A 24,831-nucleotide genomic window follows, 5' to 3' on the forward strand; every position below is an offset into this window, starting at 1 on the left:
CGCTAAGTTCAAACCTTCGTAGAAGAACAAGTCCTGTATTATAGAATGAAAAAAAAGGCCTGATCGCAAAAGAACATTTATGTAACTCTGGCAAACTCAACGTGACATCTCTGTACACGGTACAAAGGAGATTGATTGACAAGATCAACAGTCAATCAAGATGCAAAACACAATATGCTATAAAAAAAATGAAAGAAATAACTTTGACACAGTAAGAATTGCAAAAATGCAAAAAAACTGTTTTTTTGGACATAACTTACATGAATTATTTTTAAAATAAAGGTTGATGTAAAGATAAATAGGATTACAATCAGAAAACAACCATTCAACATTTCGTAGCTTTTTCAAACTGTCATATGTCTTTAAGAATGTAAAAGTTACAATGAAAAGTAGAGAGTCTGTTTAGACGAGTTTTAACCAGAACCATGGGAAATAACTAGTTATGATTCCGAAGAGAGAAAATAACGGCTGATACATTTAGAAGCTTTTCCAGCAACAGATTTAAGTGAAGTCAGAGCTGCTCCATTTTCTCTCTAGGGTAATTAAAGGAGGATGACTTATTTTTCCCCAGTCCTTGCTGTTCATCCCACAATGGTTTCAAAGAAATGTCACCTGTACAACCATACAATATTGCTTGAGGAAATTGACAAGTTATTTGTCCGGACCAAAAAATCTAACATAGAAGAGAACCGTACTATCATTTGTAGAAATGTGCAGAGAAGCTGACAAGCTGCAAGAATTTTTCATACGAGTGGGATTAATAAGAATATGTCCACAGCCATAACCACACAGGATTAATAAGCAGCTGGGGCCAGGTGCATTAATGGTTCATAAACACCATACATACATCTTTTAACTAAATACAAAGGGCTTTTCATAAAGGAAGCGGAGGTGAGAGCATGTGACCAATTACATATCACTTAGATCAAACGTAGGAATCATTTTAAAGGTTTTAGCCAGGTTTAGTGGTAAGCATATGGTTTATTGGTTATACATTTCAAAGTTTGTTAGAAAAAATCTGGATATTCATGTCTTTCATTTTCCAGTCATTTTCCTTTGATAAAAATCCTGCTTGTACTAATATGCATTTTCATCTTGTCTTGCTTTGCTTCATAATTCACTTTGGGTAATTATGTTGGGCAAAAAAAAAAGTAATAAAACTTGAGACTTACAGATTTAGAGTCCCACTCCAACCATCTTTTGATCTATTTTCAAACATTACCAGTGTTCTTTTAATTATAACTATGTTGTTTTTCTCCAAAAATACCCCAAAAATCAGTTTTTTTCAGGGACATTGTTTCTGCAGAGCGGTAGGAGTTCATTAGAAATTCACCTCTCAGTTGTGGGGAGGACATTGGTGTGTAGTAACCCCGCCCCCACTTACTGTTACTGAACTGCTTACATGCCACTGATATGGGAGTGGCGAGTGATTTTGGAGCTATACAGCCATTCAGTTCTCAGCCAGATACCAGCTTGGCCAAAAAAAAACAAAGACGTACATGAATTTTGTTGTCTGCAAGTGAATGCATCAGCTTTTGGACCACCTAGCGTATTTTCCACATCACAACTACAAGGATTTTTCCAACTGCACTTTTTGTCTGCTCTTGATTCACAATGATTTGAATAAAGATATAATTAAAAAGAAGTTTTAGGCTTCATTTTCTTTATATCTGTCCTCCATCATCAGAAAAATGACACAAGAACATGTTAAAAACACAAAAAAATAATTTTCAGCAGAGTGGCTCTTTAAGTCTCATGAGAAAAAGTTGACTTTACAGCATTAAAGTTTAAATATATTTTCAAGTGTTTGCAAGAGTAAAGTACAAGAACAAAGTAATGAATGTTGAGAATGTGAGTGGTGCCACAAAATATGCACGTAGTTTGTTCATGAAAAAATAATTTTATTATAGCTTTTTTATATTTTTAACCCTAAACCTAAAAATATTTTTTAAGATTAGATGATTAGAATACTTAGTCAACGTGTCTGCATTCTTCCAAATATAAACAGTTCCTAACGAACTGATGTCTAAGTCTACGTGCATTACAAAGAACATGATGAAGCCCAGGAGGATGCAGCTTCCACCAATCGCTTCCAAAACTTTATTTTATGCGAACAAACAGTTTTTGAAAAAAACAGGAGATAATGGTAGGTGATAGGAAGTTTTATGTCTTTGCATTGGTGCAAGTGTTGAGAACTGTATTGAGCACGATGCTTTAGGCTTGTTCTTGCTAAAACAAAAAAGAGGGGCCGCTTCTAATCTACAACTAAGAGTTTCTTTTGCAGGATTAAATCTGAGGTAACCATTAAAATTGTTATAGGATGTATTAAAGCAACTGGGTATTACAGAGAAAAAAATCTCTAATTTACAAAAACCTGAATCACAGTTCAATAAAAACCTGAACGGTTGTTATGTCTGTGCTGAAAATTGCAGTTTCTGTCCTCATAGACATTGATCTACTTGGTATGCATGGATTGCAGTTGCGTTAGCATCGGCTGTGAAACTGGGAATGAGCTTGCCATTTTAAAGTCTGCACTTGGTTATTACACATACATTTCTAAGTCGACTTATGCAGCTCATGAAGGAAGAGAGCAGTGAAGGAAATACTGCAGGGAGGAAATGATTTCTGCTTTAACTACATGGCAAGACATCTTATATGTATGTGTCACAGGAAGCGCAGAAAGGGGTCATGACAGTGGTGCAGCACTGAAACTTTGAGTGAATCTGCCACTGTATATGAGAACACATGTACAGACATGGATTGTTCTTTTTTTTTTCCGTACTGCAGACACCAGACAATAGTGGTAAGTGTGAAGGTACAATTTACAGCCTTCACACTGTCATTCACTCAACTTGAAACTGAGTTGTGTCTGTGATAGGGTCTGAAAAAGATTTTTGCTTCTCACACAGACATTCTTCTGTTATATAGAAATACTTCAAGTGCTACTGCAAGTTTAGAAATCATTCAGCGTTGAAAGGTTCTCAGCTCTTATGATACAAAAACAAGCAGGTAACTTTAGTTTGCCTAGTTTTAGCAATTTGTTTTAATATCCTCGAGTTTTTTTGGACATCTCTGTAAATAGTTTTGGTATGTGACCGATGCTGTACAAATACATGTCTTGCTTTGAATATTTTATTTTCAAAGTCATATTGTTACAAGTCCTTCTCTGAAGTACCTCTGATACAATTAAGCACAATTAACTCAATCAACCAATCAAATCAAATAAAAAACAGCTGCCTGGTTCAAGATGTCAAAGCGGTGCAAACCTCCTAAATCTTGCTCCAGTCTTTTTTTTTTTCTCAGTTCTATTCAGATATATGAAAAAAAAAGACTAAGGCTATGTCTGAATTCTCTCCCTATTCCCGAACTACTAAATAACTATACAGTGCTGGTCTGTCAAGCTTACTACTCTTTTATTTCATTTGAAACGGCCAGTGTGACATCACCGAAGTGAAAATCGAATACGAGCATTTTACAACTGTTTATGAATCCACTGTTTTCTGAAGATGAAAACGTTAATGGTTTATTTGAAAAAAAAAAAAAACTTTTAAACTTTTTCTTTAAAAAAAAAAATGTTACAGACAAAATTCATCGTGGTCTATTTTCGCCAATGTTTTTCGCAGAGACTTCTGGGAAATTTTTAGGGAACTCAATTTTGGAATTGTAGATTTGGAAGGCACTTTGGTGTCATATAATTTCAGCCGGTCACAAACCACAAATATTTCTCCCCCATGATCAATTTTCAAACAATTTCACTTTTGTAAAATTAAAAGCAGGCTACCTATAAGTCAATACCAAATCCCAAGTCCCTGATTGGTCAAAGTTCGACCTGGTGTAAGTTTAAGAAAAAAATTAAAGCAGTGAGCATGGTGTTTGAATTGTTTCTAAAATCTAGGGTACTATGTAGTCTTGCACTATATTAGTAGGAAGTAGTGAGAGAATTCGGACATGGCTGTAGATTCGGACACCCCCACAAAATGGTGAATAACCAGCCCTCCCTTGTCCGTCCCCTGCCCCCTCCACAAACACACACAAACAATGATCCCACAAACAATGAATACTTATAAAAGTAAATTCTAAAAGAAACTGAAAGCTTGGCTCCGCTGTGAGGAAATAGTATCAGAGGAAACATCACCACAGTGCCCACCCAGACCAGGACAGCAATGGGGCCCTCTACACAGCCGTAAGATTGCAATGTCAGACCCCAACCACCCCAACAAAGGGCGACGACGGCAGCAACGACCCCAGACCGAACCTGGCAACCCCTGGCGCAAAACCTGGGCCACACAACCTTAAAAGGAAGATGTTCAAATGTAATACATAATATGTATGTGAAAACATAAATGAAAAATAACATTAAATCCACAGAATAAATTCTAATTTAGAAAATACTAAATAATAAAACTAATAAATAATTCATACATGAGCATTTAAGAATATCTAAAAGTAAATCTGGGGCATTGAATTTGTTAACTATCCACTTTTTGTTTTAAGTGATTAGTCCTCATTCTATCTTTGTTCATGCTGTTAGGCGCAATCTCGTCTCTACCCCATTTTTTTGTTTGTCTTTTTTACATTTAAGGTTCTTCATGTTTGAACTCAGCTTTTGCTTTTTATTATGTTCAGTTTTACTTAGTAATTTACGTTTCTTCCATTTGTATGACAGGCTGCATCAAACAGTTAGATGACATTTTTTTTTATTTTGTAATTAGGATAACACAGAAGTTATTCACTCTTTTTAAATTGAATTCTCTACTTTTCCCATCCCTATCACTCATTCAAACTTGTGCCATCCTTTATGTTTCTGACATCAGCCTCTTGCTTGGCTTCACTCCAAATCCCTCTTCCCTTTCTGCCCAGTTCTTCCAACTGTGATGCATGGCTGTATGTGTTCTCCAAAAGTCCATTAGCTGCTGGCACTGGGCTGCCTCTTTTCCCTTAGAAAGAGATAAAGACGCAGAGTGTGGCTGCCCAGAGTGTCGCATGAAAGTGAGAGAACAGAAAAGCAAGGAGGAGAAGCAGAGACACAGTGAGAGAAAAGGTAAAGGGGACGTGAAAAAAATCTAACTGGACTCCGAACACATTGCTGGTAAAGAGAATGGAGGGAAGGTTTGGGATAGAGAGCACGAGATAAACGTACGGGAGAAAGGAATCCAGGAATAAAGAAAAAGCCATTGATCATTCAATGCAAGCAGAATTAAAATGGTACAAAGATGTGTTTTTGACAGGAAAAACAACCAAAAGATGCCAAATAATGGGGAACGTTGACAAATGGAATAGACAGGGTGAAGTAAGGATAAGAGAGCACGGTCAATTGTAACAAGATATCCTGCAACCAAGCCATTTATATCATGCAATCTTTTTCATTTTTCATTCGCTCCACCGCCTACTTTGTCACGGTAATTTATCTGCAATTGAGTAATTGAACTGGCTGTTTCCAGCGCTTTAAGAAGCACAAAGGAGTTAGTGATTTGTTCCCTATTTTTTTAATCTGCTTTCCTTCTCAGAGGTTACAATCTTATGCAACAATTTACTTTAAAGTCTCGTACACAACCCAGACCCAGCATACGAGTACCTGTTTAAAATTGTTTCTACACTGACCAAAAATATAAGCGCAACACTTTTGTCATTGCTCCCATTTTTTATGGCATGAACTCAAAGATGTGAAACATTTTCCACATAAGCAAAATAACCAGTTTTCTGAAATATTGTTCACAAATCTGTCTAAATCTGTGATTGTGAGCACTTCTCCTTTGACAAGACAATCCATCCCACCTCACAGGTGTGCCATATCAAGATGGTGATTAGACAGTATGATTATTGCACAGGTGTGCCTTAGACTGGCCACAAGAAAAGGCCACTCCGAAATCTTCAGTTGTATCACACAGCACAATGCCACAGATCTCGCAGGTTTTGAGGGAGCGTGGAATTGGCATGCTGATAGCAGGACTGTCCACCAGAGCTGTTGCTAGGGAATTCAATGTCTATTTCTCCACCATAAGCCGTCTCCAAAGGTGTTTCCGAGAATTTGGCAGCACATCCAACCGGCCTCACAACCGCAGACCACGTGCAACCACACCACCCCAAGACCCCCACATCCAGCATGTCCACCTCCAAGATCGTCTGAGACCAGCCACTCGGACAGCTGCTGAAATAATCGGTTTGCATAACCACAGAAATTCTGCACAAACTGTCAGAAACCGTCTCAGGGAAGTTCATCTGCATGCTCGTCATCCTCATCGAGGTCTCGACCTCACTCCAGTTCGTCGTCGTAATCGACTTGAGTGGGCAAATGCTCACATGCGATGGCGTCTGGCACGTTGGAGAGGTGTTCTCTTCATGGATGAATACCGGTTTACACTTTTCAGGGCAGATGGCAGAGTGTGTGGCGTCGTGTGGGTAAGCGGTTTTCTGATCTCAATGTTGTGGATCGAGTAGCCCATGGTAGTGGTGGGGTTATGGTATGGGCAGGCACATGTTATGGGCGACGAACACAGGTGCATTTCATTGATGGCATTTTGAATGCACAGAGATACCGTGACGAGATCCTGGGGCCCATTGTTGTGCCGTACATGCAACAACATCACCTCATGTTCCAGCATGATAATGCACGGCCCCATGTTGCAAGGATCTGTACACAATTCTTGGAAGCTGAAAACCTCCCAGTTCTTGCATGGCCAGCATACTCACCGGACATGTCACCCATTGAGCATGTTTGGGATGCTCTGGATCGGCGTAAACAACAGCGTGTTCCAGTTCCTGCCAATATCCAGCTACTTTGCACAGCCATTGAAGAAGAGTGGACCAACATTCCACAGGCCACAATTGACAACCTGATCAACTCTATGCGAAGGAGATGTGTCGCACTTCATGAGGCAAATGGTGGTCACACCAGATACTGACTGGTTGTCTGAGTCCCCTGACCTCCTCAATAAAACAAAACTGAAAATTTCAGAGTAGCCTTTTCTTGTGGCCAGTCTAAGGCACACCTGTGCAATAATCATGCGGTCTAATCAGCATCTTGATATGGCACACCTGTGAGGTGGGATGGATTGTCTTGGCAAAGGAGAAGTGCTCACAATCACAGATTTAGACAGATTTGTGAACAATATTTCAGAAAACTGGTTATTTTGTGTATGTGGAAAATGTTTCACATCTTTGAGTTCATACCATAAAAAATGGGAGCAATAAAAAAAGTGTTGTGTTTATATTTTTGGTCAGTGTATTAAGCAGTTGATTATTAGTTTGATGTTGTTAACTTTATGTTTTTTTAATTTTTTTTATGTTGTTAACTTTAGACACGTTGAAGAAGTTTGCCTTTGCAGCTTTAATGTTTTTCTCTTTGAAGTTTGTGACTGCATATTTTTCTCTGCAGGTCCAGTGGATCTTCAACTTCTATAGTAGACAAAGCCAGAGTGGAAGCAAAGTGCAGTCCATAAATATTGCATTGCGACAAAGTTTAGTTCTCATTAAAGAGGATTTTTCTTTTAAGCTATGTTCAAACCAGACATGTGATGCTTAACCAATGGTGTTGACACTGAACAAGTAGGGAGGGGCATCTCTTTTATTTTTTTTTCTACCGTTTACTAGCACGTGTCCTTAAGCTACAGTTGAAATAGGCTTGGTACTGAATGCCAAAGCAGTGCAACTTTCGCAAATCTTGCTCCAGGCGTTTTCTTTCAAAGCTCTGTCACGATATTTGAAAGTCTTGATGTCACATAATTTCAGCTAAGCACAAATCACATTTAATAATTTCTCCATCATAAATTTTCAAACGGCTGGCACTTTCGTGATTTAAAAGGGACACCATCAATACGTCAATACCAAATCTGAGTCTCTATTGGGTCAAAGTTCAACTTGGTTAACTTTTAACTGATGTTCATTGGCGTGCATTTTGTACGTAGTGCCCAAAAAACGATTGTAGGAAGTTGTGTAACGATGCGAAAATGCGAGAGTTTGGAACACGGAAATGTGCATATATGCGGGTTTACATACACTATTAATTGAAAGTGGTCGCTTGAATACATCTTTCTGAGGCTGGTGTGAAAATAGCTTTTGGCAAATAACACGACATTGGGGTTAAGTCAGTGAGACCCTTAGGATTCCACTGTAAAGTATATTTCAATTTTTGTATGTGTAGTTATGGAAAACAAGCTATGACATCTTAGCTGTCATAACTGTTGCTACGGTTGTGAACTAAGTCATTTGTTGAGGCAAGTTGATAAATTTCCTCTTACTGTAGTTTAAGATAGCTGTATCTGTCTTTGTTTTCTTGGCAACAGGTGAACAACCTGATACTTTTTTTTTCCTCCACCCACTATGCTTTGACAGTCTTTTGTTCAGCTTCAAATAAAGAAAAAACAAGATCATTTTTCTTGAACTTAACCTTACTTGCTCCAACCTTTACGTTGTGATTAGTACACTCAAAAAGGAAATTTCCAGAATATTTTGATGCAGACTTTTCTTGAACTTGCAATAGATTTTTTCTTTCTTTCTAACTGGCACTCGGGCTATAAAGTAAACAGCCCAAAAATAATACTCCTGATCAGCCACTCCAGTACAGGTATAAATGAAACAAAACAAAAATAATTTAAAAAAAGTTATTTGATTTCAGCTGCCTTCTGACTTTAGAGTGGCTACTGATGCAGTTTGGTTGAATTAAACAGCTCTTCCAGTATATTTGTGTTATTAACTTGTAAAGATGTGCTGAATTCCAAAGGAATGCCCAAACTACCCAGCCATCAAGTCTTCATAATTTGTAGAAATAAAGACAGCCGAGATGTTTTTTTTCTGGTATTAGTCAAGGTGCTGCTGGTATTCAAACTAAAGCTAAAGAAAAAAAACTAGCGGTATCCCCACTAAATAATAAAGGCATGGTCAACATCTAGAGTAAAAAATTGAGTCAAGAGCACCAGCAGACAGGGGTTAAAGGTTTAAAAAAAAGAAGAACAGAAAGGTAGGAGCTGGAGGGCTCATGGGGGAAAGTCAAGTATAAGTCTCGTAGTGTTAGGAAACCTTGACACCAAAAGGCATTGCTCATGAAAAGTCAAACGCTCTTCTAACAGAAGCTCTGTAGCGTTCTGTCACCCCAGAACAGCTGGGCCACCCCGCTCAGTAACCTTAGCAACTCCCGGACCAATGGCTGCTTGGCAGGAGGTCTTCAAAGAAAGTGACACTGACATAAAACATGCACACTCAGAGAACTCTGCAGCGTCATTTAGCATGATTTGAATGGTGAACAGACTGGCCTCAGTAAGTTAAGAGGACATCAAAGTGTCCTTGCACACGCCTTAAAGAATACAGGCTTCACACTTGGCCTCTGAAGATGTGCTGTTTTCCATTTCGTTTTGCTTCCTGCTTTTTCACTAACTAATGAAGAGAGAGGTAGAGCTCAGGTGTTCTTAAAGTCATAATCCGTGGATAATTAATTTAACACAAATGCATACTTTGAGCTTCTAGCAATTATATAGCACATTAAGTCAGTCTTTTATATGAAAAGCAAAGAAAACTGTCTTCCTTTGCTAAGATGATTTATCAAAAAATGGAAAATAATCAATTGGTTTAAGCCATTTCCTATAACCGAATACAATCTCCTATCCACAGCATTTAACACGTTGCGTGATATTATTTATTTAAATGTAAAACATGCAAATTATTATTTCAAATGGATGTGAGCCCTCAGTTGGGATTGACTGTACCACTTCATAACTGTGTGACAGCACATTTCTGGTTAGTTGTGCAGGATTTTTCCCCTTTTTAGGCTGCTGGTGTACGTGAGTTTCTCAAGATTCAACAACAACATTTCAGTCAGAGTGAGCTACGGACTTTTGACTGTAACCTATTGATTTTCCTTTGCTTTTTGGACAGATGACCTCACATTTGTAGCATTTGTTCAACGGCTCAATAGCAAGAGCGGAAAAGCTATTGTGATCCTAGAACAAACTCATTTTGCTCACCACATTTTCGGAGAGGGGGCAACACACAGACCACCCTTAAGGGCTGTCTGTGGGAGAAACATAGGCAAACCTGTATGGGACCCACATGTGGCCCACATAAAAGTTCAAGATCCTACATGGCTTGGTGAGCCCGTAGAGGGAACTTGCTCATGCACATTTTTATTCCCACAGACATGCAGCAAGTGATAGCTAATAGGGAACGTAAAGAACACAAAGTAAGGACGTTGTAAATGAGACGCAGGCATGTTGTTTGGATTTTTCCATTATTTCAACCCCCCCAAACCCTGTGCACTACGCAAGGGGCCTGTTAGTGCTGTTCAAGTTGTGTGTGCGCTCTTCTTGTGTCCGATTGAGCGTTCCGTGCTTGCAGCCTCATTACTAGAAATTAGGAAATTAGACAAAGTGAAGTTGGTATGGGAGTCCATCGGGGTACTGAAGTATCACGTGCACATCATGTGCACGCAGCATTTGCATGAGGTCAGTAAAGAGCATCTTACTAATAACTAGAGTGCGGCCTTAAGGCACTGTAGGGCAGCATCACCCGTACGTCATAAGTGTGTGTAACTTACACTATTCTTACAAATACTTCCCGATATACACTCACCCCACACACAACAATCATTCCGTTTTTATGACGTCCCTTAACATGGGCGCACAAGCCTCAAAGGAACTGGAAGACACACCTGAGGTCCCTTTAAGATGCACCCGCACCTGACTGTAACCGTCCACCCAAAAACTCAGAGCACCCGTATGGGTTAACCCCTGTACGGGTGCATGTTACTGAGGCATAAAGTTAATCACACTGGCTTAAATTTTATTATTATGTTTGCCTGTTTTGTTGTTGAAATCCAGGAGTAACTTCACCTTGGGAGCCTTTCCATACCGGATTTATTTATCCAATTACTTTTTGTAATTTAACATGCTAAGATGCTTCATTGCTGACTTTGACAAATGAGTAACCTCGACTTTATCTCAAATGGCCATAACACTTATTACATTGTTGGAGGAATTTTCTTTCCCTCAAAGATCACTGCTCGTATGTGTTTCTTTCGTTTGCCACAAATCTAAAAGACGTAAAGCAAAAAAAACCCTAAGAGATCACACTAAAATATTACCATTTCTATCCCCGTGCCTTATTTTCATCTACATCCGCTGGTATCCACTCTTTGCTTCTTAATCCAGCCACCTCTTTTCTTAAACCTCCCTCTACATCCATCTACATTGGTTCAATCCTTGCTCCTATTTCTGTTTCTCTACTCCCTTACCTCTCTTTACCTACCTTCCTAAAACTCCTAGTTTTCTCTCTGTCTATTCCCCAAGCACCAATTCAGTAGCCATATCATCTCCCTTCCTTCCTCTCATCTCTCCTCTCCTTTTTCTCAATCGTTCTCTGGAGAGCTGTGATGGCTTCATTCAGGGCTGAAGGATCTGAGCAGGTCTTGGTTGATTTGCCATCAGCCCTATCTGGCAGAACAATCAGTATAATCTGTATTATCACCATTGGATTAATTAGGGTAAATTGGTAAAAGCCTAGCAGCTTATATAATAAAGCTTCTTACTTCCATTTTCCAGGGATATGTACGTATGTTTCAGTGGGGAAAACATGAGAATAATAATACAATCTCTAAAACAGTTATAAGGAATAAAACAAAAGATTACAGGAATTTGAAAAATGGTGCAACATTTCGACAAAATAAATATAGTTACGATATTTTTAATGGATAACAAAGTTGGAACTGACTGTGTAACTGCTCATTGATGGTGGTCTTAAACAGGTCAGCATGATTTCAGGGTGGTAATTAACTCATCTGAAATTTAAATTCCACAAATTGATACTTTTTTACAAATGGGCAGAAAAAAACACTCAACATAGCTCAGGTGTAATGCATTTTGCACAGTGTAATATCAAATTATCTGAAAACATAAATATGCATGAGTCATTTAATTCCATTTTTAAAATTTCCAAGATAATTTCAACCCCCTTTATTCCTCCTTCACCACTTTCACTCTGAGTGGTTTTTGACATATGTAATTCACAAATACCCGTATTTTACTGAAGCTGATGCTGCTGTGCTCAGGCTTAACTTGAACAAATTTCTATAATTTCCTGAATTTAGCTGCATTGAAGGTGAAAGTCATAAAAAAAGGAAATTACTCAAACTGGTTATCCACTCAAGACAAAAACCACTTGGCGTCAAGTGAGATTCTAAAAGCCTGACAGAGAACAGGAGTCATCTGTTGAAGCAAAGACACTTGCACTGGCTGGGTTAGTTAGTCTGTGTCTCTGTGAGCATGAAGCAGCAATATGTATGTAAATAAGCATGAAAATGTGAACGTTTCAGTGTGTTTTTACGAAAAATGAGCCTCACGCTACAAGAGTGTGACGCCGTTTCAGGACATAAAAGCCACTCGCGTAGAAATGTTCCCATTTCCATCCTGTTACGTGCATCGGACGAAAGCGTCTGATGAAAATAGTCTGTTTGGGGTTTTTACATTATGTGGCTTTTTTTTCTCATCAAAATTAAGTTTAAAATGTATTTCTGAGTATTTCCTTATTCAAATTGTTGTGAATTAGGAGAAAACAAAAAATGCCCTTCATTCAGCTTATTCATGCTCAAAAAGCTCTAAAACATAAAAGAGAGCAGTCTGCTGCTTCCTGAGACTCTTGAGGCTGAGAGGACTACAATGAGCAAAACACCAACCTAGAAGATGTAACATTGTCAAAAGTAAATGCAAAAAAACTTGATATTGAACACAGTTGGATGAGATCTACAGTCTAAGAACTTAGAACTCGCATTAACAAAGGTTGATCACTGAAAATGGAAGAGACATGTAAACCCAGTGACAGGCTGCTTTCTGGGAACTCGTCTGACTCCGTGTCAATATGTCACATGTTGAGATTCCCGTACAAACTTCATGATTCTTTTTTCATAGTCTATATGCTTTTGTACATTTATGTGTGCATGCACTTTAGTAAGTGACACAAGACACAACTCTGACAATGACCTCTGCTGACACGTAACATGGTGCTGCAGGGGCTTGAAACTGAAAAGAAGGAAAATCCATATGTGGAGACGGGAGACCGATGACAGGGACTAGGAGGAGGTTTATTGTGAAGGAAGAAAAAAATATAAAAAGAATGAGAGACAGGACCGAGAGGAGAGAAAGCCTGACACACAGCAGAGAAATGTATCAAGTTCTTAACCTCAGTGGAATTGAATAAAGCGAGGGGATTGCGATGAGGCACACAAACACATCCGAATAAATCAGCCAGAGACAGTGAACAGGAGATGCCTAAATGTGACTGACTCCTGGGGTCTGTTAATAACTTCATGGACCCCAATGCAGCTTCTAGCTAGGAAATGCCATTGTGAATGCTGTTTGAAGCCTTTCATGTTTATATTTTAGAACAAGACATTGTCAGGTTACTTCAAAATGGTGTTTCCAGGATTTTACAGTGACTTTTAATGCATATGTTCCTTAAAAGCTCCTATATCAAACAATCAATGAGGGACTATCTATACAGCACTTTTCATCAACATGCTATTAAACATTAAACATTGTTTTAATGCTGATGTATATCAGCATTAAAACAATTAAATAAAAAAAAATCATAAGACACAATAAATTAAAAGCATTGACAATGAAAGACAAAAATAAAAAGGAAGTAAACACTCTGGCTGAAGGCCGTGTCACACAGCCATTACGTACATTTTCTGCATTTTCCATGTATGATATTTCGGTCTTTCGTGATACATGCATGATATTCGTAATTCATAAGTGTTAATTGCATTTGTCATCCGTCGATGTGTGCAGGTGTTTCGTCGAGGGTTTTGGCTGAAGGATCTTTACGTGAATTACTTGAATTTGGTTTGGAGCTGTTCTGAAATTTTAGCACATTGAAATTACGCAGTTTATGCATGTTTTATGAAGTTCATACGCAACGGCTACATAAATCTTACGCAACTGTGCATGATTTTAGCGAGGTGAACACGCAAATTTGTGGCTTTTCACGACCATTCCACGTATGTCTAACGGACGTTTAATGCAAGTCCCACCGATGTATGACTTTAATTTTGTATATGTCACATTTAAATTATGCAATTGACGCACAAATCATTGAATTGCATCTCAACAGTGCAATAATCACACACAGTTCATGTTCTATGTTTATTTACGTTTTCTTTGCGTGGTTTATCCGTACTTCTTCCGTGGTTTTAACGTGGTTAATTCTTGATATATCTGTGAAAATTTAACATAAAAACCACAACTTTTCTCACTTTTTCTCACGTATATTCATGTATGACCAGTTTTCCTGCATGCAATATGCGCAAAATGTACGTAGTGACTGTGTGACACTGCCTTGAAATATAAGGAGGCACCGTATAGACTAAAAGATAGACAGGCTAAAAATGGACAAATGATAAACCATAAAAGCCATAAAATACTTAATAAAATAGCTCAATAAATACAGAATTGAATAAATTAATATTTTGATGGAATGAGTTACTCAGTTAAAAAGCTTTTAAGTAAGTAAAAAAAAACTCATTAAAATATAAACAGTGTTGGATGTTCTTGGTAATGTAACTTGAAATTACAAAAAAAAAAAAAAAACAAGAAAAAATTTGCCAAAAAGTGCGGTCCTATCCTTTTTGTTTATGAATGACCATGTAAATCATGTCATCAACGTGTGATGTGGATCTCACTAGAGGTTTAAATATACATGATAGCAGCGGAGTTCCTGACAGCAACGCTGCTCCAAGGAAACAAAAAACAGCTTGTTTCACTGTAGTTAACCATGGGGGACTAGGATTAGTGAACCACAAGTGTCTACCCTGAAGTCTTTGACTGAATAGAAATGCATAAGAAGCAGTGAAAGAGACAAAAAAGAAAAGATGAGAGAAAAAAACCATTGAAGAGGAGGAAACATTTGTGGTAACGAGTCAAAAAAAATAAGTTTTGGAAAAAAAACAATGACAAAGGTTTGAACATTGAGATTGATGTGTAAAGGAAACAAAGGCAATAAAGAAAAGGAAGGAACAAGACATAAAATATGAAGTCTGTTGAGTTAGTCCTTACTGGAACTCTGCAGGTGTCTCCTCTTTCATACAAAATTTATCAACCAGACCCAAATCCTACGAGATCTTTAATTAAAGATTTATTTGTGCTTCCTGCATTTCCTTCCTCTTTATGCTCCCTTGTCAATGAAAATCTATCCCTTTTAACTAATTTATTCGTTAGTCCAAGTTGTTATTTTCAAATAATCATAATAATAATCAGCCCAACTAATCCTGGAAGTATGTCAGCTGTGTTTGCCTTTGCACTTTTAATTTATTTTTTTTTTTACGTTTTTTGAAAGGTAAGCAAGACTATGAATCCTGGAAGTAACAAGGTTTTTGTAAAATTCTGTCAAAAATACATAATATAGAATTAAAAATCATACGTAGTTAGAAAACAGAATCAAAGAAAAGACTTCTGTTGACTTCTACTCAGTAGCGGAACTTGAGCGTTTTATATGGGGGGAGGCAGAGCAGAAGACTTTGGAAGAGTGGCAAATGAGCACAGCAGAACGGAAGGCCAACGCAAATGAAAAGGATGAACAAATATATATCTCAAAGGTTTTTTACATTTAATACTTCTTTATTCATTTGCAATGCAATTGACTCAGACATTGGGGGCCAATTGAGGAGGGCGATGCTTTTTGCTGAGGGGCTGTCCCTCAATCTCTCCCTTTTGCTCCGCCCCTGCTTCCACTTTATTAGAATATACAAAAATTAAGGCATAGAATAGGATCATACTATTAATAAAATCCCAAACTACAAAATTTTTGTATTATAGAGGTAAAAGTAGACCATTTTAAACTGAGGAGTAATGCTAAACTGCTGCTGATTCCTTTCAAGTGTACAGTAGAAGATTTATTTTGCACAAATCTACAAATGAACTATTAAAGGGATATTTTTGGCTTTGCTTTTTCACTTTGAATTACTTCTACTTAACTACCATGAACATATGGTGTTTTCTTACTATGCTAGAAGGAGCAAGTTGAGTCTGACTGCCTTATAGGCGGGTGATCAGGATGAGCTGTGTCAGATGTTAGCGAAACACTCGTGCTGAAATCAGGCCGAAGAGAACATTTTAGAAGAGCTGAGAGAGAGCAGCTGGAGCCAGATGGGTGCTGGGCACAGAGACATGGTTGATTTGAATAAAAAGGGAATGAATGCTCATCATTCAATCAGTGACAGTGGTCAGACTGCGAACGCTAAATGGCAAAAAGACCCCCGGATTATCGATGGTAGGCAGATTGGCCAATGAAAAGGCTTTTAAATACCTCAGGGTTATAATTTTTAACCTGCCAAAGTTGTAAGTTACAGTATTACATAACTGACTTTAAATAGTTTGTGACAAATTTTAAAAAGCATTTCCAAAAATGGTTGCAGGGGTTTCAATTTTCTCATGAGCTGCAGAGCCTTATGCTCTTCTATCTGTAATATTTTGCAGGCTGTATTGGATGACAGTGCTGTTCATGCACCAGCAGTATGTATTTATTAAATATGTATTCATATTTTGTATTTACACAAATATCAGTTTCATATCTAGTAAATATGTGATAAAAAAGATCATTATATATTTTAGGTGTGAGGGGGCCATTGCAGCTTGAAGGATTTTGTTTATAAAATCAGGAAGGCACCAAATGTAGCAACTTTGTCTTGAGCAAGAAGTCATAGTAGGATCATGAGAGGAAAGAGTAGAGTTCCCAGAATGTGCACAGAAACTAAGCTGCTCTTGGATATGTGATTGGCATTAGAAGGGATTATTAAACCAAACTTTCATAGCACTTTAGTGGAACTGCAAATAAACTCCATTTTCCCTCAGTTGCCTGAGGAAGGTTATGGCCCATTTCTGCTCTGTTCCAAAAAAAAGCCTCATCAATGGGGTTTAACAGACCACTGCAACCTTTATTACAAATTTGTATTGAATGGACACATTCTCACGCAAGTTTCAGAAAGACATCTCACACTGTTGTTAGTAAAAATATAATTCTTCATTCAACTTCTACATATACATTTAACACTTGTGCTATCCTATGGGGTCAAGATGAACATTGACACGTTCCCCCTACCATGACAAAGGTGGATAAAGGTGGAGAGGATTTCATGTAATCCATGGACACCAATGAAGAAAAAAGTTCAGCACACTGTCTTGTGGGGTTTAGATGACCCAACTCCCAATGATAAAGTCCCTAGGATAGCACAAGGGTGAAGATAAACTACAAGTAGATGTCATTTATTTTAAAATTTGTCTTAACCGCATCAACAAAGTGTTTTAATAGTTGTTAAATAAAACAGTATTTCAGGTATTTATAAAAACAACACACAGATTGAGTAAAGGGATTGAAAACATTTTAAATATATTTTGGGTGCATGGATGCTGTACTTTAATAACGGAATGGTTAATAGTAATAGTAGAAAAGTATCCTGTTTAGAAAAGAGTCAACACCTCAGATAAATAAAAAAACATATCCTTAGTAGGAAAAAACACACAAGTTCTTCAACGACACTTTTATGTATAATCAGATTCTTTCCTTTATCTTACCACTGAGTGTGTATTATTGATTGAAGAACACTTTGAGCATCAAGTGCATATTCCTTAAGTGCTACATAGTTGTACATAGTACCAATATGCAGTTATATACTGCTTAGTTTTATATATCTACATCACCTTCTATCACTTTAGCAATTTCACCCTAACTCTTCCAACATTGGCTCAAACTCAAATGTAATTTCATCCATAGGGGGAAGGAATACAGGCAGTTTATAATAAATGTAAAACGAGAGTTGGATCTGTGTAGATGAGACGCAGCTGTCAGGCACTTGTGATGCTGGGCAATCATCAAATGAATTCAATGTTGCAAAAGCTATCTGCGCATCGTTAACATCGTTTTGCATAATTTCATCTCTATCAACAAGGATGACCTTGGAGCATGAGCAGTGCGTTGGAACAGCAACAAAGGCAAGTCGGTATACAGTAAGAATTACAGGGCAGAATTCAGAATGCACACAGTTCAATACATTGTCCACAAGAGCAATTTTATTATTTTATTTTACAAGAAACTCAGTAAAATGAAAAAGCTCATGCTATGGCTTAAAAAAACCAAGAGTTTGTTCAGCTTAATTATAAGAGTAGGTGTAGTAGTTATACATTTTTATATTATTGCTATTTGGTATTGTGAAATTTGTAATTATCCCACCAGCAACTTCATAGACTCATTTCAGGCTTTATCTGATGATTGCTCCCAAAAACTCACATTTGACATAAACAAACATGACACTTAATTTAACTGTCATTGTCCTGCACCTGGTCCAAAAAAATGATACTCATTCATATGTAGTGTTTGTTTAATTAACCATTGTGATTTTAGATGTGTCAAAGGGTATTCATTTTGAACCAAGAATCAATTAAAAAGGTAAAAGGCCTACCTTGCGAATGCCTTCTTTTGAGTCCTCAACGCTATTATCTCCCGCTCCGGTGCGATTAATCATCCGCCACATCTGAGAGTACATGGCATCTCTCTCAAAGGGGTTCATGGCCTTGTAGCGCACCTGGTCGTATATAGCTGAATCCAGCACTGTACCGTAAGGGAGCTCGGTCTGCTTAGATAAGTCCTGTAGAGATCTACGAAAGGGCAGAAGGTAGACAGAGTTAAAAACCATGTATAGAGCAGACAGCTGATTCTAAAAAAGCTGCACAGGATCCACTGCACATGCAGAGAGATTTATAAAGGACAATACAAAACCTCCAACATTTGATCAAATGACTTCTGGCACTTCTGGTTTAAAATCTGTACCAATAAAAGAAACTGCTGAGAAGTTTTTTTCTTCCTGGGAGTCTGAAAGAAACTTTTCTCTAAGGAGACCAGAAACTAGAGTATAAAATGTAGCAAGCGACTTTGAGTGACCAGGCTGTGAAAGCTGAATGCACTAATCAGAAGGACCGCACATTTAATAGGCCTTTTCTCAGAGAAAGCCCAGATAGGAGTTTTTCCATTGGTAACAACCTCTATCCCTTTATTATTCTACTACAAATGTGTGAACAATTAGTTGTCTTAGAAGTTTTCCCACGTTATGGAATACTTTAAAGCTAAATAATCTATATTGTGGCACTTTCTGGCAGCCCCTCTGTTGGAGTCCCATAGGTATCTTTTAGTACAATTCAGGTAAAACTAATCTTTCCTTCCTATGTGCAAAGTATTACAAAGATGGTTAGGGACTTATAAGTTGTTCAAATGTTGAATGTTCCACCCTTATTAACTTTGTAGACTATTTAACCAAAAAATGATATGTTACACACTCGCCTGCACTAGATTCTTGTAACATTTTACATTTGATCCAAAGTACTACAGAACATGAACATCCTCATTCATGTGTAGAACCCTTCTCACACCAGCACTGAGGCCTAGATGGTGGAACAAACTACCAGACCTGGCATGTACAGCAGCTTCACCAAAAAAATAGAAAAAAAAATATGCATCATACTCTTTTGAAGGTTTTCTTATTGGGTCACAGATATTTCTTGCAACCAAGACCTTTTTATGTGATTTAGTACTAGGGACATGATTTTGAAACCAATACTGTTTGGTACCGGTGCCACGCCATCATTTTTCACCATACCGATAAGTTTCAGCCTTAACAGTATTGTTTGTGGTGTCGGGATAGCGGCGGGGAAACAGGGCGGACACAGCGTGCACTACTTTGTTTCAATGTGGCTTAAAAAGACGGGGCATTTATCCATCTGCTCACATTCCCTAACTCAGCCACATGTGTATTTCTCTGCTGTGTGTAAAAACAAATACAGGCGGACGGCAGATCGGCCACGAGCAAAAAGGTCCAAAGCCTGGATGTATTTTTTCAATGTAGATGTAGACAGCGCACTCTGTCTCAAATGTAACAAAAACGTGGCTTGTAAGCGCGGTAAAACCAGTAACCTGTCCAAACACCCCGCTAAAATACACCTTTTCCTGGTGGAAAGGTGCGTTTGACCGTCCAAGTGAGACGTCTAGCACCGGTACTGTTTTAATAGGTTTGTATGCTAGCGGTGCACACATGGAACACATGACTTAATTGTTTGTTTTTTTTGATCTTTTATCCATTTAACCCCTTCTTTTAATATAAAGTAGGGAGGAAATTAATATGACTACCAACATTGTAAAAAAACAAGCATTCATATTGTTCCCCAAGAATAATAAATTATCCGACACACAATGCAAAATGATTTGAAATGCAACATTGTGCATTTTTATTTCCACTGTTATTGTTCTTTGAAGTGAGGAGGCCATGAATGTACTCTGTATTTTGGATCTTAATTGCACTGTTTAGGATAATTTTATTTTTGTTCTCCAAATGACTTTAAATTAGTATATTGTGTTTTTAAATACTTCTGAAATAAAAGGTGGACATAGTTTGTTATTTGTCTTTTCCCTCCTTGCTGTCACACAGAAAAGTATAGATAAAAATACCGATAAGATACTGGATCAATGAGCAGTATTGATAAGATAAAGTCTTTACGTTACCCATCCCTACTTAGTTTAACTCTGACTCAAGGACGTGTCACACACTACATACATTTTGCGCATATTCCGCATATGAAATTTTGGTCTTTCGTGATACATGTGTGATAAACATTATTCTAAGTCTTGCGTTCGTCCATGTGCGCAGATGTCCGTTGAGGGTTTTAGCCAATGAGTCTTTACGTGAATTCGCTTTTAAGCTGTTCCAAATTTTTGATCGGAAGAGAATTATGCAGTTCATGCATATTTTATATGGTTTATACGCAATTATTACATACATACATTACATGATTTTTGCAAGATGCATACAAAAATGTGTGATTTTCCACATATACCCAGCTATGTGTAACAGATCTTTCATGCAGGTATCACTGATGTACGGCTTTTATATTGTGTATGTAGTACATACATACACACATTAAATTACATAAATGACGCATGAATCGTTTTACATGCACGATGCATTCGAGATTCATAAGCAATTCATTAATTTTTTACGTGGATCTTGTGCAACTCATTCGTTGTTTTCAGTGTTTCATCCTTAATGTTTAGTCAATTTTGGCCCCTATTGGGCTGTTACGTTGACTTACGTGTTCTTTGCCTAGTTTATTCGTACATCTTCAGTGGTTTAAACGTGGTTCACTCATGATCCATCTATGAAAAATTCACGTAAAGACTAAAACCTTTGACTTTTTCAATGTTTATTCGCTATGACCAATTTTCATCCGTGCAATCCACACAAAATATATGTAGTAGCTGTGTGACACAGCCTTAGACAAGCTTATTTGCAACTCCCCTTGGAATAAAGGAGAAGTTAAATCATGACATGTATTTCAACTACAAACCCAAAACTAGGTCACTTCTAACCACAGTTGACATGCAACCACCAAACAAGAGGTTAACTGTCTAATATCTACAACAGACCAACAAGACAAAAATTGAATCAGAAAAACAGACAAAATAAAATCTTTTCTCCTAATTCTTTCTTTTTTTTCCTTTTTGGTCCAGCCTTCATCCAAACACTGCCACCACTTGAGATTTGAATAACAAATTATGAACAGTTTGCTTTTCAAAGAGATTGACCACAAACAACTGTTACACCAAACCCATTACATGAACTAATTAGTGTTTGTTTGTTAACTACATGCTTACACACCACCCATGGATTTCAGTTCAACAGATCTACGTAGGAAACAAAGCATGCATATAAAACATTCAGCATTTTATTCTTAATGAAAAATGACTACCACAATATTTGTTATTGATTCTGTTCTACTGAAATGGATTTCTGTGGGTGCTGTTTGGATAATTACAAGAATATTTGTGTGGTCAGTCAAACACACCTGCACACAAACATATGTGCAGGGACATTGAAAAGGGAGACTTTCATTATCTCTTCTCCTCAAGTCCTTCCAAACCTGAAACCTTACTAAAAAAAAAAAAGAAAAAAAATCCTTTAAAGATTTTAATGAACTCTGCTGTGAACATGAATCTTTTATGCCGTCAATTAATCTTTGGCCTTAATAATCTTCCCTCTCTACAGTACTCCCCAGTGAATATGCTAGATTGTCAGCATACTCTGACCAGGATTCCCCCATCGTGAATTGGTTTCTTACTGCAGTAGCAGTTATAGACTTTGTTCTTCAGGACAGAGAGACAAAAAGAAATGCACTTTGTACTTTTGCAAAGTTAAACTTAAAATGAAATTAAGCAGAATTGGGTTTTTTTGGTGTTTTCACTGACTTCTTAATTTTTACTAAGGTAAAAAAAAAAAAACAGGAAATTTAAATACCATTTGCACTTAATGGATTTAGTGATGCGGTATGACTAAAATACTTTGAAACTTCAGCTGTCCTTAATGAGTTATTTCAGTCCAACCCTAATTGACCAATAAATGAAATACTCCTTACTAATAGAAGCCAAGGTCCCTAAAAAGTTTGTAATTTGTTGGTTTAAATGCTTTAGGTTATGCTACAAACCTAAATAATCATTTTAGAAGAAGCTCAACTGTTGTAATCACTCTTTGACTTCATGGAGCAATTGTAATTAAAATTTTACCGAACATTTTATAATTCTATATGAACTGTTTCAACTAATAATTAAGCAAAGGTCAAAGACTATAGTCAGCTCTCAATCTGAAAACGGGATGTTTAATAATAAAGACTAAAGGGTCTTTTCTTCTAATGATCACTTTCAAGTCCTAAAATGTCCACAATAAATACCTTCTTATCGAAGGGAAACAATATACTGGTACTCAACAAAAAATATCACTAGTACTTTTTTTCATATTTGAGCTTTCATATTTGGCACCATCTTTTTCATGTATATTGCTTGACAATTGATGAATAGGGAATTTGGTGATTTGGTGGAGCCGGTTATTAATATAGTAGTGCATTTTGTGGGGCAGAGCTATGGGGGGACATGGGGGGGGCAGCCAGCAAAAAGCTTTACCCCCCATTTCCCCACCATTTTTTTTTGTTAGCATCATTATTGACAAGCCCTAATAAATCATAAGTCTCTTTAAGCATTGCAAAAATAACTAGATATTTTAAAATCAAATCTTGGTCTCCTGAAATCATTTTCTCCAATACCACAGTACATATTTGTGATCCTTTCATTTTTATTTTGGTAGTTGTAACCCCTCCAGTGTACCTACTGAATGGAAAAAAACCTTCACACACATCTATGCAGACCGACAAAGACATAATGCATGTACACAACCAAAAAAAGCAGACACATGTCAAGCATAAATCATTTTTATGCACATATTAATACCTTGTTTGTGCAAGAGTGAGCATGCTCCTGTGCTCAAGTGAGTGTGTTTACTACAGAAGATGAAGGTGCACGTTGTTTGTTTGTTTTTGTTTTTTTATTGGTAGGAGGGTGGACCCATGGGTAGACTCCACAGAGTTTCAAACTTTACTTTGTCCAGCCAAATTTCTGTTTTTGGAATACTGTTAATGGTTGAGGTAATTACCAGTTAATGTGCTTCTCCCTATTCAGGCTTCTTTTTTTGCCAAGCAGGATCCAATGGGGCATATCTAAGAGATTAAGAGCCTACTGTATTATTCTGGAAAAAAATAAAAAAATAAAAATAAAGAGCAGTTTGCCACCAGAAGTTTTCTTTTTGAGCATGCAACAGTGAATTAATTGGATCTAATAATGAAATGATAGAAGTAAAATAGATCTTAGAAGTATCATTGATATTCATCTTTTTCTTAAATGTGGCTTTAAGGGATTTGTTCCCTTTGGACAGAGAAGGTCAATGCCTATTAGCCTAATTGAAAGTCATTTTAGTAAGAAAAGAGTTGTCATTATCTTTCATCTAAAATTACAGAAACAATTTGTACACAGACATGTGCAGAATAGTAGACTTGTTTAGTTAAAGGGAAATTAAGCAGGGAGCTACTGGGAAGAATCTTTTCATTTGACTTTATCCCCTGCTTCAGACAAAGACAGTTCCTGTTTTTCTTGAGTGGGTCTGGCATAGATCGCAACCTGTGCATTGTGTACCTCGTCTCGGTATTAGACTGGCAGCGAAGAGCACAAAGTGGAGAAGTCTCTGTTCTTGAAGCTCTGAGTGGCCAATCATCTTAACCCTTGTGCTATCCTAGGCACTTTAACGTTGGGAGTTGGGTCATCTAAACCCACTAGACAGTGGGCTGAACCTTTTTTCTTCAATGATTTGTGATCTTCACTGGTGTCTATGGATTACATGAAATATTTCCACCTTTATCTACCTTTGTCATGGTAGGGAGAACACGTCAATGTAAGGGTGGGGTCATCTAAGATAGCACAAGGGTTAAAAAAAATGCCAACAACATGTGAACAAGTTCACAGAATGCTGATCGGGAAAACCATTGTCTTCACCAGCTTTTAAAAATGTGTGCCTAAATGTAATCTAGCAAGAAGGGGGAAAAAAAACAATGCTAATGTTGATTCCAAAGTAAAAATTGCTTCAGAAGTTATACAAAGTGTATAAATGCAGTTCTTTCTTCTACTACAGATGATGATTAATGCAGACACAAGTGCTTTGCTTTATTGGTTATTGACTGAAACCTTATTGAATTTTTAAATAAAGTTACATATGTTTTAATTTGATCCAACCAGACACTAACCTGCATGTTTCAACTCTGTTTGTTTCTTAGTGGTAACAAGGGAAACAAAAGTCATGATTGATGCGGTAGGACCGGTATGCAAGAGAACAAAAAACAAACCTAGAGTAGAACATGGCCTGATAAAAAAAGAAAATAACAGTGTGAACTACTAATGAACTACAACAAACTGTTGTAGAAGGTTTTTTTTTTTTTT

General features: G+C 37.3%; 1 protein-coding gene across 3 annotated transcripts in view; it reads right to left on the reverse strand.

Moving 5' to 3' along the window:
* grid2 (glutamate ionotropic receptor delta type subunit 2) overlaps window positions 1-24,831 on the reverse strand; it is a 562,418-nt gene that overhangs the window by 54,705 nt on the left and 482,882 nt on the right. For all 3 annotated transcript variants that reach the window (XR_002873852.1, XM_023958368.1, XM_023958369.1), the window contains exon 13: window positions 18,434-18,629. Coding sequence is in view for 2 of the 3 variants with exons in the window: in XM_023958368.1 (XP_023814136.1) it covers window positions 18,434-18,629 (196 nt within the window). In the remaining variant the exon portion in view is untranslated. The remainder of the gene's footprint in view (window positions 1-18,433; window positions 18,630-24,831) is intronic.

The sequence above is a fragment of the Oryzias latipes genome, chromosome 9, assembly GCF_002234675.1.
Source record: "Oryzias latipes chromosome 9, ASM223467v1".
NCBI lineage: Eukaryota > Metazoa > Chordata > Actinopteri > Beloniformes > Adrianichthyidae > Oryzias > Oryzias latipes.